Source organism: Muntiacus reevesi, chromosome 2, assembly GCF_963930625.1.
Source record: "Muntiacus reevesi chromosome 2, mMunRee1.1, whole genome shotgun sequence".
NCBI classification, from domain to species: Eukaryota; Metazoa; Chordata; class Mammalia; order Artiodactyla; family Cervidae; genus Muntiacus; species Muntiacus reevesi.
The window spans coordinates 55789536-55808667 of NC_089250.1; the positions used below are offsets into that span (position 1 = coordinate 55789536).

At 44.0% G+C, this 19132-nt stretch overlaps 2 protein-coding genes across 2 annotated transcripts; both read left to right on the plus strand.

The window, feature by feature from the left end:
• The first annotated feature begins 4419 nt into the window (after positions 1-4419).
• Positions 4420-14422, plus strand: PRELID3B (PRELI domain containing 3B). Its single transcript, XM_065921684.1, has 6 exons — positions 4420-4574; positions 8740-8908; positions 10027-10116; positions 10672-10742; positions 10855-10957; positions 12443-14422. Exons 1-6 carry the CDS (start codon positions 4543-4545, stop codon positions 12560-12562), a joined length of 585 nt encoding a protein of 194 aa, XP_065777756.1. The 5' UTR covers positions 4420-4542; the 3' UTR covers positions 12563-14422.
• A 541-nt stretch (positions 14423-14963) lies between these two features.
• ATP5F1E (ATP synthase F1 subunit epsilon) lies at positions 14964-18509 on the plus strand. The gene is made up of 3 exons (XM_065921685.1): positions 14964-15117; positions 16812-16938; positions 18357-18509. The coding sequence occupies exons 1-2, from the start codon at positions 15086-15088 to the stop codon at positions 16933-16935; spliced, it is 156 nt and encodes a 51-aa protein (XP_065777757.1). The 5' UTR covers positions 14964-15085; the 3' UTR covers positions 16936-16938; positions 18357-18509.
• Positions 18510-19132: the final 623 nt, after the last annotated feature.

The window sequence follows — 19132 nt, forward strand, 5'->3', positions numbered from 1 at the left end:
AAGAGGCATGAGAGAGCCCCCTTGCCCCAGTATATCCAAGAGGCCCCAACAAGAACTCAACAACCCAACCTTGCAGGCATCCTGATCTTAGACTTCCATGGAGCCTCCAGAGCTGTGAGAAATACATTTCTGTGGTTTACACGTCAAGCAGCCTATGGTATTTTGTTATATCAGCCTGAACTAATATACACCACCTGTACTTTACATTGCAGTTGTGGACACACACACACACACACACACACACACACACACACACAGTGATCGTAAGGTCTATATTAAATGCCAACAGCACAGAAGAAAAAACAAAGCATTGGGCAGTGCAGGGGAGAGGCAGCCAGGGTGTGGATGGGGAGCATTTGCAGCCTCAAGATGGGAGCAAGACTCTCTAGAGCAAATAAGGGGAAAGTGCTTTCTGGGCAGAGAACACCATGTACAGAGTTCAAGGGTGTGGCCCGTGTGGCCTGTTGAGGGACAGCTAGTAATCGCTGTGGGGCTCAGGTGACCTGGCAACTGGAACGACACAGATGGATGGAGTCCAGGGAGGTAGACTAAGAGCCTGTTAGATGCAGCTCAGCATTTCTACATCGGGACACTATGGCATTTTTTAGATGTGGGGGGCAGGGGGGGACTGTCTCTGTCCTGTGTCCTGCAGGGTGTTAACAGCATCCCAGATGCCAGGAGCACCCCCCTCCCTCGCTGTAACAACCAAAAAGGTCTCCAGACATTGTCACGTGTCTCCTGGAGAAACTCGCCCCTGATCATGAACCGCTGCTGTAGCATCAGCTCCATGAGTGCAGGGAAGACCTAGAATAGGTGACCTGTGGCTATTCATTGAATAAAGAAATGAAAGGAGCAGAGGCAAAAAGGTTGGGAAGAAAATGTTCTCTGAATGCAGAGAAATAAAGAATATTAATGAGATTATCATGGCGCTAGTGCTAAGGAACCTGCCTGCCAATGCAGGACATATAGAGAAGCAGGTTCGATCCCTATTGGGCAGATCCCTTGGAGGAAGGCATGGCAATCCAATCCAGTACTCTTGTCTGGAAACTCCCATGGCTAGAGGAGCCTGGCAGGCTACAGTCCATGGGTCACAAAGAGTCAGATATGACTGAAGCGATTTAGCACAGCACACACACAATGAGATGACAAGACATTTTCAAGAGGAGGGGACACAAGTTGAAGAAGCTCTCAGTAAATTCACAAACATCACGGCTGAGAGGGTCAGAGCTCAAGGGGGGTTTGGAGTTTGAAGAGAACAGGCAAGAGTTGAAGAGCAGTTAAGAAGTTAGGGGGACTTTCCTGCCTTCCAGTGGTGGGGACTTCGCCATCCAGCTCAGGGGCTACAGGTTTGATCACTGGTTGGGGAGCTAAGATCCCCTGTGCCTCTGGGCTGAACAACCAATATGTAAAACAGAAACAATGTTGTAACAAATTCAGTAAAGACTTAAAATGGTCCACATCAAAAAAAGAATCTTTTTAAAAAAGCAGCTTGGAAACTGACCCCAATGTGAGACACACCCACACCTAGACTCTGTGAAAGATGGTGGAGAGGCCACAGACTTACTGTTTGGCTTTAATAGTTACCTGTTGCATGAAAACCAGGAGAAAAAAGAAAACAATTTTCCAGTGATGGTAGTTACATAAAGTTTCATTTAAAGTGTATTTGTAAGAATGCTGATATAAGAAACTTAATAATGGGACAGATGGTATGAAGACAGGGCACGTTGTGAAGATGGCATGAGAATGATTGAAGTTTGGGCATAAAAGGCACTGGCGCCCAGCTGAAGTTGGGGCACGTGACTCCACCCACCTCCTGCCAGGCCTGTCTCTGAGCCCTACAAAAGAACGAAGGGCGCTCTGCTGCCACCAGGGTTGGCTGCTGGCTGCCTCACTTCCCAGCCCCTGATCTGAGCCCAGGATTACAAGGCTTCACCCACCATCTCATAAGAAGAGCCATCTTCACAACCACGGGCCTCTGTTCTGAACACCTAAGCCCTCCACCCCCAGTTTAAATGTCCTCTACTTTTTAAAGAAATTATTGAAATATAACTGATTTACAATATTGTGTTAGTTTCTGGCATGCAGCAGGGTTTCAGATTTTTTCCATTATAGTTTATTATAAGAGATTGACTATAGTTCCTATGCTATACGAAAGCATCTTGTTGTTGATCTTCTAATTATTTTCTGGGTTGTGTTTTGGCTCAGCCAGGTGTGAAGTTTCTGGCTCACAGGAATCCCCCACCCCACCCCAGGCACAGGGAAGGGCATGAGGCTCTGGGCATTGTGTCACTCAACTAATTAAGTGCCATAAGAGCCAGTCACCTACTTAACCTCAAGTCAAATTAATGACCTGCTAGTGACTTCCCTGTTTCTGTGAGAGGCACGGTAAGTGACACAAGGCTTTCTCGTTGTTCGGTCACTGTAACATGTCCAACTCTTTGCGACCCCATGGACTGCAGCACACCAGGCTCCTCTGTCCACTCTCTCCCAGAGTTGGGTCAAATTCATCATGTCCATTGAGTCTATTTCCTCTGTGTGTTTCTGAGTGAGTCTCCAGCAGATAACCTGTGTAAAGGTCCAGCTCTCCAAGCCCAAGTACAAGGCAGTGTTACTTCCACACAGAAGAGATGCTTGGACCTAGACTTCTAGTCTTCCTTTCGCACTCCCACCCCCATCACTCCAGCTTTAGTGAGTAAAATCGATAGACTGATAGAGGGATAGGAGGGTAGGCATCATTTAATGTTCATGACTCAAAAAAACAGAAATCTTTGAACTAAGAGGTAGAATAACCTTCTCTAAAATAAACAGAATAGGGATCCTGGATGGTGAAAAGCTTCAGGGACCTCCAGGAATAGCAGAGACAGGCTGTTCTGTGCTGATGGGTCCCAAACCAGTATTTTAAACACCCAGCGACATTAACTTTGCATCTTAATGGAGGCTGAGGCACTCTCAGCAGCCGATAATGCATTACCTCCCCAAGACTTCCCTCTAAGTACTGTAGGTTTTGTTTTTAAAGTCCTGGGTACCACAAATTACACTTAGCAACTACCCAACCATATTATTTCCTTCCTGTCTAATGTAATTTTTCTGTTTCTTTATATAAAGGACCTAGGCTATTTAAAAAAATTATCCTCACTCCTAAATTAACCTGACTTTTGTTTTTAACAATCGAAAGAGCTAAGAACAAGAATGAGGCAGTGCTTCTAACTAGTTTCTAAGAAACTGGATGTAAAAATTTTCCTACAGAGCCATCATTTAAAACGGCAAATTGTTCTATTAGGGGGTACAGGTTGTGGAGTGTGGTGGGGACCAGGAAGAGAGGACAAGCCACTTAAGGAGGCTCCTCTGTGGATGAAACCGCATGGCATTCCTTCCCACCACCTCATGTCTTACTCAATCATTTATACAACAGACAATGATTATGTAAGTGCAGGGGGATTGCTGGACAAGTCTGGCAAGGCCCTCCCCATTAGGAGTTCACAGTCTAGTGGAAGCCAAACAGGTAAACTAGACGATTCCAGTAATTCATTCATTCCACGAAGAATTTTCATTTTTTAATAAATAACCATTGAGTCTTTATCGAGAATAATTATTGAGCAAGACAGGTAAGATCCTTGCACTCAAGGGCTTATGTTTGCGTGGAAGTTAAACAAACAAGATGATCTCAAAGAGTCAGAAGTGCTAAGAAAAAGGCAACAGGCTATGTGACGGAGAATCTAAGGTTAGAGGAACTGCCAAGCTGATGAAGGAAGGTGATGAAGTATAAGGGCTCTCTGGGCGGGGGGATGGGGGTGACACTTGAGCTGAGCTCCATCCTTTAAGCCAGGGCCAGGAGGCTCTCCATCTCTTCCATGAGCACCCGTGTTTCCCCATCTCCTAACCTAACACCCTCCTTTCACCGGGCACTTATTGTGCTGCCTGATGTTAGCGTCTCCGGGTCTACCTTGCGTATCTGATCCCCGCCCAGGGGCAAAATCTCCGGAAGGCAGGTGCAATGGGATAGGAGGCAGGAGGAAGCTCTTAATAGGTCACCATGAACATTTGCTCAAACACACAGGCGCAGTCGGCGTAAGCGGCCAGACTGAACCAGTCAATAGGCCTCAGAACCCCAGGCAAGCACCGGCCGGGTTGGAAAGAGGAGAGGTAACCTGCCTACGCGCCGAAGAACCGGCCGGGCCGGGCCCAACTCTGCCCAAACGTCCACGCTCCCGCCTACGCCCGTGAGAGGGCGGGCCTTGTGCCGCGCCTGCGCAGTACAGCTCTCGCGCCTGCGGCCCCGAGCGCTGCTCTCGAACTGCGCCGGCGCGGTGCGCCGGGCGCTAAGGGGCGGGGCTCCGTTGCGCCGCGCGCAAGCCTGGGGCAAAACCCGGGCCGGGATAGGGCGTGGGACAGCGCGTCGGGACGTCCCTCGCGTTGGGCCCGACGGCGCGTGCGCACTGGGTGGCCGGCTGGGCGGCTGAGGGGCGGGGCGGGGGCAAGAGTGGCCTCTTTGCCTCATTTGTTCCCTAGCGCCGCCCGGACACCGTGCTGGCCTCTGACACCATGAAAATCTGGACTTCGGAGCACGTCTTTGAGTAAGTTTGGGGTGGGAGCAGGTCGGCGGGGGTCACGGGGCAACTGGGGGTAGGAGGGTAGGTTGGGCCCGGAGTCGCGGCGAGTCCCCGGCACCCCTCAGGAAGCTTCCGGGCGTCGGGCCTAGTGTGGGGACCTGGGCCCGAGCGCCTAGGAGCCCGGGGTGTGGGGTCCAAGGTCACGACCCCGGGGACGCCCCAGGAATGGGCTCCCAGGGGACACGGCCGGATGGGAGGGGCCTGGGGACGGGACCCCTGCGGCCTTCCTCTGGGGGACGCCCCCTCGGGTGGCGGGGGCGGCGCCGAGCACGAGGTCCTTGACAGCCCCGAGGATCCGGGAGAAAGGCGTGGGCTGTTGAGGTTCTGGTCGCCCCGCCACCTTCAGGTAGTTTCTTAACCTCGGAATGTGGATTTAGGGTGAGCTGAGGCGACCAGGAAGTGGAACTTTTCCAGCAACTTATTGCCTTGAGGAATTGCAATTTATGGCCTTGGAATTGGAGTCCAAGGTACAGCCCTGACCCTGGCAAGCTGTGTGACCTTGGGTTACCCATTTCCGTCGTCTGAGACATGGAAGATGACGGTGTTGTCAGGGCCTGCCACCACTGAGATGTCTTTGAGGCCATGTTGATTAACATCTCCTGGTTAGGGGGAAATGTTTACTAAGGAAAAAGGTCTTAAACAAGTTGGATGTTGGGAATTAAATTCTTTGCTGCGTCCATGATTCATTGTACAGAAGAGCCATGCCTTGAATCCCTGGTATTATTTTTGCCTGAACAAATTGTTGATCAATTATCTCGTCACTCTTTATTGACTAATAATTTTTCTCTCACCGGTTTGAAATGCCACCTTCATCCTAAAACACTGCTGTGATTTGTATTTTAATCCATTTCTGAACTATCTGCCCTATTCCACTGATCTTGCTGTTGCTGCCACACTGTTTTTATATTTACAGCTTGGTAGTATGTTTTAGCATAACCATTTGATTTTAAAACAAAAACAAAACAACGTTTCTGAAGGCAGTGTTAAAACAGGTTGTAGACTTTCTACATTCTCATCGAATCAGACACATGCAGGAATTTGCTGGATCCCAGAAAGCAGAGAATGTTAGAATCAAAGGGAAGGTTTCTTTTCTCTCTAATGTTTACCATTTTTTAGGGGGGAAACCCTAAATTTGTAGTCTTTTTGATATTCTTTAACCAGGTCAAATTCTTCTACTTTGTTTGAGCCATTAGGATCATGGGTGGTTTCTTCTTTGCAGCTTTCTTCTAGGTTTAAATGCTTAAGTTCTTTCCATTGTCTTGTAACTTTCTTCCTTAACACTCTTCTCCCTAGGTTGTTCCCCACCCCTCCTCTCCACTCATTCTGCCCTTTTCTTTAATGTTTCCCTCTCTTTTTCCCCTTCAGTGTAAATGCTCAGTGAAATTCTGCTATTGGCCTCCTTGCATTTAGTCAGAGATTCTTAATTTTTCCCTTGTCACAGACTTTTCTTAAATTTGATCAAGACTTTGAGACTCTGCTCTCAGAACACAGACAGACTCACAAAAATGCCCTGCATGTTCTGGGAGAAGCCCTGATTCTCCCCAGATAGTCTGTACTTCTTGATTAAGGTCCCAGCTGATACATATGCATTTTCAGCAGCCAAATCTGTACCTAGGGCTCCAGCCTCTCTTGACCTTCAAATCCTTATTTTCAGGTTTCACCAGTGTGTCTCTGTTCCAGTGTTCTGTGGGCTTTTCAAACTCAGCATCCCTGAAGATGAAGTTGTTTATCTCCGCTCTCAAATTTTACACTTTCTCTGTGTTTCCCATCTTGAGGATGTTACTAACTAACATCTAAGTCGTCTTAGATGACTTTCTGTGTCTTTCCCATCTTTGACTTGCCAGACTTCCTTCTGAGGCCGAGCTTGTGGTTGGTATCTGGTTGGAGTCATTCATTGATTCTTACACCAAATATGAAAGCCCACTAGGCACCAGGCACTGTTCTTTGGATCGATTCCACTTTGGTAAATAATCAAGACATCATTGCTGCCCCAGTGAACAGTGTTCCCACGTTTTATAGGTGAAGAAATTGGACAGTTCACCAAGCCAGCACCAGTTCCACTGATTGCCTGCCCTTTGGCACTATCTTTGAATGTCTTGCAGTGTGAAGTCTTTGCACATGATTACATTAATTCAGTTAAAATGAATTTCTGGAAGATTGTTCATTGTAATATACATCCTTTGTGATTTTTGAGCTAGACGTGTTTTATAAAGCTAAATCAATGTCAGTGTTTCCAGGTTGCCCCAGAGAGGAGAGAAGTGCTGAATTACAAATAGCATACAACCATCCTGAAACCTTGCAATTGCTAATTTTTTAGAGGAGGTGGGGAAGAGATAAGTTCCAGGAAGCCAGCTACCCAGAGTCTCTGACTAGATGGAGACAGGGAAGGGCTCACTCTTCTGATTCTCATTTTAGACAGTTTCCTTGGTAACAGTCAGAGTGCTTGGCCCCTATCACTTCTTTTTGTGGGGACTATTTAGATTTGTGAAATAGCTTCACTTGTATGCCTGCACTTAATGCTGAATAAGGCTTGAGATTAAAAATAGAATGGGATTCATTTCTTGAAGTCGCTCAGTCGTGTCCAACTCTTTGCGACCCCATGGCCTGTAGCCTACCAGGCTTCTCCGTCCATGGGATTTTCCAGGCAATAATATCTTCCCGATCCAGGGATTGAACCCAGGTCTCCCGCATTGTAAGCAGATGCTTACCATCTGAGCCACCAGGGAAATCATTTCTGTATAGTATTATAGCAAAAATGAAGGCATTAAGAGGAATGGTGGAGTTCGAGAGAGAGGAGACATATGTATACCTGTGGCTGATGCACGGCGGAAACCAGCACAATATTGTAATGCAATTATCCTTCAATTAAGAGTAAATTTTTTTAAAAAAAGAAAAGTTATATTGGTTGTCCAGGGTTTTGCAAAGCAAGTGGGATTGAGATTTTCCTTCTGTCCACAAAAAGTTATCAGGCTTAGTTCTCTGAAAAGTTGAAATAGATTAGTACCTACTTGTTTTGCTTTTAGAAAAATAAAAGGCCACGCTGTGTCGTTTATCAGTAAGTGTAGTTTGAAACACCATCTCCAGATCTTGTCTTTCCTTTCAGTGAAGATGTAGAATTAGTCACTTTTAATGCTCATTGTAATTAGTCAGAGACTCACTTGAAAGGGGTATCTTTTGTATTAGTATATTGTTCAGGTAAGCTGTGAAGAGAACAAATGCACATTATGTTGTAAATCACCCAAGTACATGTGTTTTTCCAGAAATAGATGCTGCAAGTTCCATGATGCTGTTGCCATCTTAATCCTTCATAAGCAAAGGCTGATGAAGAGAGACTGTTAGAAAATGGCACATTAGGAGTACCTTAAAAAAAGTGTATTGAATGACCTTTTCAAAACAGATGTCAGAACCACTCCTTGGAAGAAAGTAATGAATAAAAAGATTGGCTGGAGGGGTCACAATTACTTATTACATTATTAGGGGCAAGTACATGTTTAATATGAATCAGTGATTCTTAGAAACAAAATTTACATGTGAGAGGATACTGGTGAGTGGAAAATATGACTCAAGAAACTACTGGAGTGTTCTATAGGTTATTTTAACCTTTCAGGCATCAGCTGTGGCACATAACCTGTGTACTGAAAAAAAGACTGAAATCTGTACATGTTCATAATGTAGACCGCTGCTGCTGCTGCTGCTGCTGCTAAGTCACTTCAGTTGTGTCCAACTCTGTGTGATCCCATAGACGGCAGCCCCCCAGGCTCCCCGGTCCCTGGGATTCTCCAGGCAAGGACACTGGAGTGGGTTGCCATTTCCTTCTCCAATGTGTGAAAGTGAAAAGTGAAAGTGAAGTCGCTCAGTGGTGTCCAACTCTTAGCGACCCCATAGACCGCAGCCTACCACACTCCATCCATGGGATTTTCCAGGCAAGAGCACTGGAGTGGGGTGCCATTGCCTTCTCCGAATGTAGACTGAGCCCCCTGAAATCATCTTCCAGTCAACATTTCAGAAAATAATTTTCCCTAGGCAAATTAAGTAAACTTTAATTATAAAGAATAATTTGATGAGTTATATAAATGGTTTAATTTATATGCATGTTGTTAAAGGTTTGATTTTTGATTTGTGTCTGCAGCCATCCATGGGAAACCGTTACAACAGCTGCAATGCAGAAATACCCAAACCCTATGAATCCGAGTGTGGTTGGAGTTGATGTACTGGACAGACACATAGATCCCTCTGGAAAGTTGCACAGCCATAGACTTCTCAGCACAGAATGGGGACTGCCTTCCATTGTGAAGTCTGTAAGTGTGCCTTTGTTCCTAAAGCAATGTGACTGCTGTAGAGAAGTTTTCTGAACCACATTATAATTTCAGATAGGTTGTGGGAGCTGATTCTGAATGTCATTTTTGCATCAGTTCAAATTGTATTATAATAAACTTGAGTTATGAGTGTATAATGAATTGGAAATATTATTACAGTCTTCATGAAGTCACCTGATAAAACCTTCTGAAGGAAGCGAGCTAATGCTCTGTGATCTGAAAGTTTTATTCTGCTTTTCCTACTTTGCCAACAGCTAGAGCTATGGCACCTGGGATTTGGTGCTGGTGGTTAGCAGGCAGCTGCTGGGGTCAGTGGTGCTGCAACATTAAGTGAGGCATAATCTCAGTTTGCCATGGCCATGTTTGTTCCAAGATCTGGTACTTCAGCCTGTACATTGGAAAATGTAATTCTACGCTCTTTCAAGGGAGCAGGTTTTAGGGAGCCATTCTATCATGATGGGAGAGAATCCTGGTATAAGTGGACCAAGTTATCTGTAGAAACTCTCTTTATAGAAGGTGGGCCCATACAGAAAACGAAAGTACATGTTTTTCACCAGGAATGTGCTAATTGCTTCCTTTGTACAAACTACTGCACTAGATAACATGGACAAAGAAGTGAGCAGGGTTGGGATGGGTTTGGGGACAGAGCGTGGAAGCGCCCCTGGATGTGCTATGTTACCTTCGTCTTGAAGTGACTGGTTTTCTGCCTGTAGAGCAGAGCCACCACATCCTCCCCCTTGGGCTGCATCAGGGAAACCCTGACACACACTCTGAAGCTCTGTTTTCTTTCCATCTGTGTTTCCCGAATGTCAGGCTCACCACTCCATGTCAACCGAGGCAGTTTCCGCATCCTGCCTTGTCCTGCGTATGTTCTCAGCTGACTGGTGGCTAAATTGTCTCTGCAGAGGGTTTTTGTGTCTTGGAGTCTCATCTTCTCCCTCAAATGGGCCTCCTTTCTGATCTTTGTTTCAATCCTTGTGTTTTTTATGAAAATACATTTTTGGTTCAAAATACTAACACATCTTTACCTTCAAATAAAATATTGATAACATTAGTTAAGAAATCCTCCTCTGATCACTAATTCCAGATGTTTTACTTAGATTATTGGTGCAGCAAGAACCAAAACATATGTGCAAGAACATTCTGTAGTGGATCCCATAGAGAAAACAATGGAACTTAAATCTACAAATGTAAGTAACTAACCTGGCTTAGTTTTTCTCTCTTGTGCTGGTGGTGGTGGTTTAGTCACTAAGTCGTGTCCAACTCTTGCAACCCCATGGACTGTAGCCCGCCGGGCTCCTCTGTCCTTGGGATTATCCAGGCAAGAATACTGGAGTGGGTTGCCATTTCTTTCTCCATTCCCTCTTGTAGTTTTGATATAAAAGTGGACATACACTCTTCAGCCTGGTCTAAGAAATTCGTACTCAAGATCTGGACCGTCTCTGCCTGTTGGCAGCCTCAGTGCTCTAATGAGCCTGCCTGTTCCTTTTAGGAGGTAGCACTCAGTAAAATGAATTTGGAATCAGTGTATCTTATTACTATTATGGTGCTTTTGTCAAATTTATTATTTTTTAATAAAAAGTAAGCAATGAATATTGAAAACTTCTATTTACATAGTAATATCAAAGTGGTTTATATGCTGTTTTGCATATTTAGCTAGCAAGATTTTGGTTTGTGAGTTAATTTTGGAAATGTTTTTAATCTTGGTTCCCAACACTATTTGACTTCTTTTTTTAATTCTGTAGATTTCATTTACAAATATGGTTTCAGTAGATGAGAGACTTATATACAAACCACATCCTCAAGACCCAGAAAAGTAAGTGAAAAGTATTTTAACAAGCTTATTTTACAATATATTTTAATTTTTCTTAAGTATGAAAAGTGAAAATTAGGTCATCCTGAAGCTGTGCGAATGTGTTTTGTTCTAGAACTATTTTGACTCAAGAAGCCATAATTACTGTGAAAGGAGTCAGTCTCGGCAGTTACCTTGAAGGGCTGATGGCAAGTACGATATCATCAAATGCTAATAAAGTAAGTAAGGCTGCTCTCACTTACTGTGGGGGTGGGTGCAGGCTTGTGGGATCTTAGTTCCCCAGGCCCCCTGCAGTGGAAGCACAGAGTCTTAACCACTGGGTCACCTGGCAAGTCCCTCCCCACTTATTCTTCTTCCTGGGTCAATTCTTAAGAAGAGCTGTCCTTGTGAGCTGCCTGAGCCACTGCAGTGTGATGCCGTGTGGGCTGTTACTGGGGTCTAGTGTGTCTGGGTTCACATCTCACGTGTAACTCTGACCAGCCTTTCATCTTGGGCAGTTAACTAAGTGCGCCTTTCTCTGCCTCAGTTTCCTATCTGTGAAGTGAAGATTAATTACCCACCTTACAGGGTTGTGTGTGAAGAGTAAATGAGATATGGGAAATCTGTGGCTGGGGGCCCAGCACTTAGGGGGCAGGGGAAGGTGAAGATGTGTGGCACTGTTGAAAGTATAGATTCTCAGCCTGTTTCTCATTATCATCTCCCTTCACCCCCAGATCCACTGTAGATATTTTCTCCTAACTATCCCCACCTTGAGAAATTATTTAATGCCAAACAGTATGTCTATAGATGCAGAGATATATGGGTCTGTGTTTGTGCCTTTTACATTAAAAGAATGAGATTTTTCCCCACTACCCCCCAACTAATTTTTGCCCCGTTGAGAATGTATGATTTAAAATAAAGTTTAGAGAAAGAGATGCCTAATACACTGTTTTATAACATGTGTAATATCATTCAGCAGCCAAAAGATATTCATAGATGCCTTCTCTATGTCAGGCAGAGTGCTAGGCTAGACTGGGGACACAGCGGGGAGCAAAACAAACGTGGTGCCTGCCCCCGTGGAACTGAGAGGAAGGCGACATTAATCATACAACACGGCATTAGGAAAGGAAAAGTACAGACAGGTACGAGAGTGCTTCACGAGTGCTGAGTAAGTTGCGTTGCTGCTGAGTTCTGAGCGAGGGGTGGGTAGGCTGTGAGGGGTCTGCCAGGGAGCGGTCCAGGTGGCGCAACTGCACATGCAGAAGGCCCGAGGCCAGAAGCAGTCGGTGTTCCTCGCTCTGTCCCTCAGGGCAGCGCACAGTGCCAGCAGAGAGGGGTTGGAGAGGAAGTCAGACCAGGGCCTTCAGAGCTTCGAACAGGATTTTGCTGGAAAATATGGACATAAAAAGAGAAATGGAGTTTGACCTCACCATCAGAAGGGGGACCGTTCTAATCATAAAGTAAAACATCACTACCATTTAATTGTAGATTCTTTATAGAACATCTTTTGCAAACAAAATAAAAGCCAGTTTTAGATCAAGCCAGTTTCTCAAAGCATTTGATGTTTGGTAAATAACATTAAAGAAGAAAATACACAGAGAAAAACTGTCCTGGTGAGGTTTAGTTATGCTTGTCCTGCCCATTGTGATTTCCTGACGTGCTATTCATGCATGCCTTCGCTCTCACTTGGTTTCAGTAAACATACTGGATTGTTTTTTTTTAAGGGCCGAGAAGCAATGGAGTGGGTAATACATAAATTAAATGCTGAAATTGAGGAACTGACAGCTTCAGCAAGAGGAAGCATACGGACACCAATGGCAGCAGCAGCATTTGTGGAGAAATGATAATGGAGGTTGATAGATGGCACCCAGATCCCCAGGTCTCTACAAGCTGGCAGTATATTTATTTGTTATTTAAAAAAATACAACTCTATTTTAGGTAGACTTTTTTTTTTTAATAAGCTGAAGAAAAGCTATGTGACTTGATCAAACAAAGAGGTGCAAGATTTCTAAATAAAAGGGATCAGCTGAAATTAGTATTGTCTGAAATGACTGATTTTGAGGATTCCAGTATTTATGCAAATTTTTAAGTTTTTGGAAAAATGTGCTTGGAAATTGGTATTGGCTGATAAAACCTCCTTAAGGTAGAATTTTAAAGCTTTTCATGCATTGGAACTCTACCTGGCTTTGGACCAACCCCAGAACCAAGCAGAGCCCCTTCTGCGTACGCACGACTGCCCTGCTGTGAACTTGGGAGAGCTTACATGAGGGAACTCACTTTTAAAGGAGAAACTGTCATTTTAAAAAGACATTAATTGTATGGAATAATTTACTCTGCTATAAACCACCATTAAAAATCACAATGCTTTAATTTCATACTCAATATTTTTTGGAGTAAAAATTATCACAAAAGTAATACATGACTCCAACAAAAGTACATTTTATTGTTATAAAGAGTACTGTACTGATTGGCCAAAGTTTTGTAACTTAGTAAAGATATTACCTTCCTTGGATTTGTACTTTATGATTTAGTATGCTGTATTGTGGGCTGGTTATGTTAACTGAAAAAATAAAGTCATTACCAGAATTTTGCAGCGCTCTAAACTTAAACAGAACAGCTGTTCACATCTTTCAGCATTTCACATTTGCCTAACTTATAAATTGCCATGTGTCAAAATCATGGTTCTGTAATTGCTAAAGCATGATATGTCGGTTATTTGAATATAATTACTTTGTGAAGTAATTATGACCACAAAACATCTTTGTTACATGAAGAGCTGTACATCATTTGAAATTACTCAAATGATGTCTTGATCTGAAGCATAAATCCCAGGGACTTAATGTTTTTAATAACACTGTGTCACTGCGGGGGATGGGGGCGGTGAAGAAGAAAAAAAGAATAAGAGGGTGAAAAGGCATTGGCCTAAAGCACCCTGTGAACTGTTTTGCAGCTTTTTTTTAATAGGAAATCCTTGCCTTGGATGAACAGTCCAGTATGTGTATGTTGTAGTAGGCAATTAATTATCAACCACTAAATAAGAATATCTTTGATCCTTGGAATTGTCGCATACAGTGTATCGTTATTAAAAGGTGATGAGCTCTTGCTTTTATTTCACAGTACTTAATGCTATAAACTTCTAGTCAGGTTTCCTACAAAAGAAACCAGTTAATATAGGTACATAAACCACAAAAATCATATACCAATTTAAAAATTAGTGTTTTTCTACTTAAAATACTATTTAGCTTGAGGATTCTTAGGACATTTGTAAAAGCACATTAAAGCCAGTAAGGTTTTTTATTATTTTTATAACATTTTTTACAATTAAAATAACATTTCAACTAAAAACATTGCTAAATATTGATATTTAATAAATCGCCTTGTATAATTTCTGAAAATTATACTTGTTCTGGAAAGTGCCAGAATAGCCTAATGATAAAAAGATTTCTAAACAAAATGTTAACCTGACTTTTTTATTCTAATAATAATTCTATAAATTTTCATTTTCCAGTGTACTTATTTTTAGTAAAGTAGCTGGTAGTTAATGGCTTTTACCTATTAAAGTAAGCATTTGAGAGGACTGGAATACTGGTGTTCATGGGTTAGAATTAAGACTCTCAGACTATGTAGCATATTTTTTAATATTAAAGGTGGGCCTTATATGAATTAAGAAAAACCTGTTAATAAAAACTTCCTTTTAACTATGATGTTTTTCCTGATTATAATTTCTTTCTAATAACTGCAAGGAGTAAAAGAAGTGTTTTATCCTTGTAAGAATTCGCCTAATTGCCACGTGCTGGAGCCGGCTCAGCGCCCAAGGTTTAGATTCTAGGTTGGACGTGCAGCGCCTCGGTCATCCCTTCCTGGGATATCTGCTCCCCATGGCCGGACTCTGCTGCCCACCCTGGGCCGGCCTGAAACCCCAGAACTGTCGAGGGTCGGCTCGCTATGGTTAACTGTTAACGCGGGACGGTCGTGCTGGCGCGTCGTCAAGGTCGGGTCCAGGGGCGGGGTAGGGGTGGCGTGCCCATAACACCTGCCTCGACGCGGTTCAGAGTCCCGCGCTCCCGGAGCCACGCGGTCACGCCTCCCCTCTAGCCCCGCCAAGGCTACTACGGAAGCCCGCGTGGCACACCTGCGCTGGCAACCGGTCGCGCTCCCCTATTGGCTCGCGGCGCTGGGAGCATTCTCCGACGAGGCGGTGAGGCCGCCCGGGAGGGCGAGGCTGATCAGGAGGAGGCGGGACTGGCAGGCTCGGAGCCCCGCCCCTTCCGCTTTTCGGACCTGACCTTCCGGCAGCCGGGTCGCGGCCTGAGCCGACATTGACAGGTCTTCGCGATTCGGCCTGACGCGCCCCCTCTCGCGACATCATGGTGGCGTATTGGCGACAGGCTGGACTCAGGTAGGCCCAGGCCTCGGGAAGATCGGGTCTCTGGGGCACGGGGAGGTACGGGGCGGCCCGGGGTCGGAGGTCACGCCGGGCGCTTCGCGGATGGGGGTCGGCCCGGCGAGTGAGGTCCCAAGATGGCGGCCTGCGGACGCTGAGCCAGGGTCACGGCTGCCGGCGCCCTAGCACCTGCCAGCACCTGCCAGAGTGTCGCTGAGCACCTGCGTGCCCCCAGGAGCGCCCTCGACAAGTGCCATGTCTTCTCAAGGACGGCGCTTCTCACCCGCGCGGCCTTTGGGCTTTGAATTGGACTCAAGTTGAGGTTCTGGAACTAACAGCACGAGAGAGCGGAGGGGTTCTCTGGGTATAACCACGGTCACCATAGCTGGCGTTTCTTTCCAGCATCATTAAAAATTAACTCCTGTTGTCAAGTTTAATCGGTAAAATGGGTAAAAGCCCTTGATAAGGTGTAAAGGGCTCTGCCGCAGGTGAGTGGTGGCTCCTGGGAAACCAGAATATGGAGCACACTGGAGGCCGTGGCTTCTGATGAGACGGAGAAACCATGGATCTAGGTATCACACCTGGTTTCTTTGCCCGTACAAACAGTTGAGCTGCTCACCTGGCTCAGGTTAACACACCTTGTTACTTGACTAGATTAAGTAGCACCTCCTAATGGTGACCTGTGGGTTTGTGACTGGGCAACCCAAGAGTTTCCTGATTTTCAAGGTCGAAGCAGAGTTCTGTAGGATTGGAGGCATGATGGTCCCCCTCAGAGGCAACGCCTACCAGGAGACAGGTGGGGCAGACCTGCTCATCTCACTTGGTCTTTCATCTTCCCAGCCACCAGTGGGACAAATACTGTTATCCTCTGCTTTGTCCTGTTGTTTTTACAGGTGAGCAAATTAGACAAAAAGATGGAAAGGTTACCAATTACTAGGAGTGGAAGCAAGAATCTGAACTCCTACCTCTGGCCCCCTGAAAAACAAACCTGAAAACATGAGAAAATAGTCAGCAGCAAACTCCCCTTCCTGTTTTCAAAAAGTGTGAAAAGTGAGCTTACATCTCCTGGAAAATAAGGTGTTGATGGGAGTCCCATGTAGCAAACAGGAAGCAGGCTGTCAGATATTTTGCTAGAATTGATGTTCTCTAAGGGCTTCTCAGTTTAACTTAGAAACTTTGATTGGGAAGTTATTTTCAATGGCACACCTGTGAATCAGAATCCAATATTCTAAGGAAAACCTTTAAATAATCAGAAGTAGAGCTCTTTTCATTCAAAATAGGTTTTTTTTCCTCCTCTTTTAATTATGTATGGTTTATCTTGTAAGAATAATAAAAGGGGAAATGTTGAATTAAATGGGAAAGAGTACAGTCATGTTATACTCTCTGTTAACATTTAGAACTGTGCTGTGGGTTTTTTCCTTTAATAAATCTATGCATCTTTTAGTTCAAATTAATATGTATTGAAGAGAAAACAGTGCAAAGAAAAAAAAAATCTCCCATTCTAATACCAGTGAAGGCTTTGATACCTTTCTTTCTGGTCTTATTTCTCTTTGTATAGATTCTTTTGCATCAGTCATTTATTTTAAAGTTCAGTTCTACAATAGTGTACAACGAAACCAAAAGCATAGGAAGGAAAACAAAAGCATAGTCACAACCAGTCTGGCTGAATCATTGATTATTAGCTTTCTTGCTCTCTCATTTCCTCCCAGCTACATCCGATACTCCCAGATCTGTGCAAAAGCAGTCAGAGATGCACTGAAGACCGAATTCAAAGCAAACGCCATGAAGACTTCTGGCAGCAGTGTAAAAATTGTGAAAGTGAAAAAGGAATAATCTGTAAGTTACTGATATATTCAGAAAAACAGTTGCACCATAAGTTTTTAGAAAGCTTTTAAAAATCAGATTTCAGCTTTCTGAAATAACTGTCCATGTTTGGTCAGTTGGTACATTTAGAGTTAGTGGGATGATCATTTGAGGCATACAGGTTGTAGAAGTCCCATGGCTTAATCAAAGAAAGTCATTGGGAGGCCCTGACAGGCAGAAGTAATTGCCACATTGATTTTCAATTCATTTAGCGAAGCTTGGGTAAAGAGCCATCGGTCATCTTATTTTAATTAAACCTGTTTCATTTCCACAAAATCAAATAATTCAGAGGAGAAACTCCCAACTTTTATAATTGTTATTGGAGTTATGTAACTACTTCAGAAGCTTGAAAAATTACACTTCTTTGAGAGTTTATTTTCCCCACATCTGCTAATGTTCTCAAGCATGAGGGCTGCAAGTATAAGCAAGCATCCTGATTTTATATCAAGCATTAAAATCATCAAGACCCTGCAGTGGATACTGTTTGCTAAATTTATTATGCTTTCAGAGTTTGGCTCATTTCATCTCTGATGTTGTCATTGCAAAGTAAGACAGTTTTGTATTGTTGATAAGTTCAAACTGCTAAAGTGATTTGATCTCTAAACCACTTTCTTGACTTTATTATTTCAAAGATAAAGTGAGGCAAATTACCAGAGGGATGTTTTTCAGATTTAATTTTCTTGTTTTGCTTTAAAAAGAAAAAAAGCTTCAGATCCGCAGTAGCAAGGAAGTGTGATAAATATTAATCCTTTAGCAGCTTGTGGTTATGAGCAATTTTACTTATTGGAACTGTCTCCCCTAAGCATTCTTCATTTTCATTTTTAAATTAGTAAATATTTTATTACAAGTCTGGAGATTGGGTGTTTTGAATTGAGCCCTGTTGTTGCTGGGGCTCTCTGTCTAATCTCATCATCCTGAGGAATGAGACCTTTAGGTTGGGTTGTTTTTAACAATGAGCTAACTGAGAAAAATCACCCCATCTCTGCCTGCAGCATGGCTGAGCCAAACCCTGCATCGAATGCCCACAACCTTGCGATGTCCTTGGGGCCAGGAAGTAGGGGCTGGCTCCAGTAAACAGCACAGTGACCATTGTCTATACCTCGTACAGGGAATGAGCCCCAACTGCCTCAACGTCTTCTAAAGGCAGAGTGTTTCTTAACTATGGGGAGAGTGTTTGTCTTTACTTAGCAGGGAAGTGCCTCTTTGGCTGGGGCCGCTCACGTGAACCCATACTTTTTACATCTGAGAGCCAGGGTTTATCACCAGCTGAGGGAACTGAAGCCGCAGTCGTATTAATACAGCTCATTGTAAGGAAGTTATTTCCCCTATTTGTGTTGGATTTTTAAGAAAACAAAGGGACCAGCAACTTGGATTTTCTCTTTTCCTTCTAGACCCTGAGTACAGCCTGAATGCTGCATGTTCAAGGTGAAGCTGTGAGCACGTATTATAGCAGATTGGAAACCATCTCCCTTCATGGAAAAAAAACAAAATAATACCTATGTTGTTCATAGATTGACAATGCCAGTAAATTACAGTTCACTCTAGTTGTTGGTTTTTGGTTTCTGTCAGACTTCTTCTTTATGGGAGCCATCTTCACGGCTGCAGGAGTATGATAAAGGGAGAACAGAGACTTCCTGTCCATCCAGTGGTTAGCACTCCGAGCTGCAGGGGGCATGGGTTCGATCCCTGGTTGGGGACCCAAGATCCCACAGCCGCCCCCAAAAAAAAACCCAAAAAGTTGAAGAAGAGATGTCATATCTAGTGACCAAAGGGATCCAGGAGACATTTTGAAAATGTCTCAAAATAGTGCTCTTTTTCATGACATTAATTGACAGAATTGGGCTCTGTCATCAAAGCTGTCTTACTCCTTATCTTCTAATTGCAGACATGTCAGAGGTAGTGGCCAGGGGTGGGGGAGGGGAGGTGGGTTGTCTGCTGGCCTCATCCTCCTTTGCAGGCACCCGTCACATCCAAGTGGTGCCACTTAGCCAGCAGGCTAAGTGAAAATGATTATTAAAAGCATAGATTAGAAAACAAAATACTAAATTGTAGTATTCATTTCTTATCATGCACTTCAAATCTATAGAGGAGTACTTTTAATGTTGAAATTATCAAGCACAAAATACCTTTCACTTTGTTTATAAATGAACTTTTATATCCTGGGAGT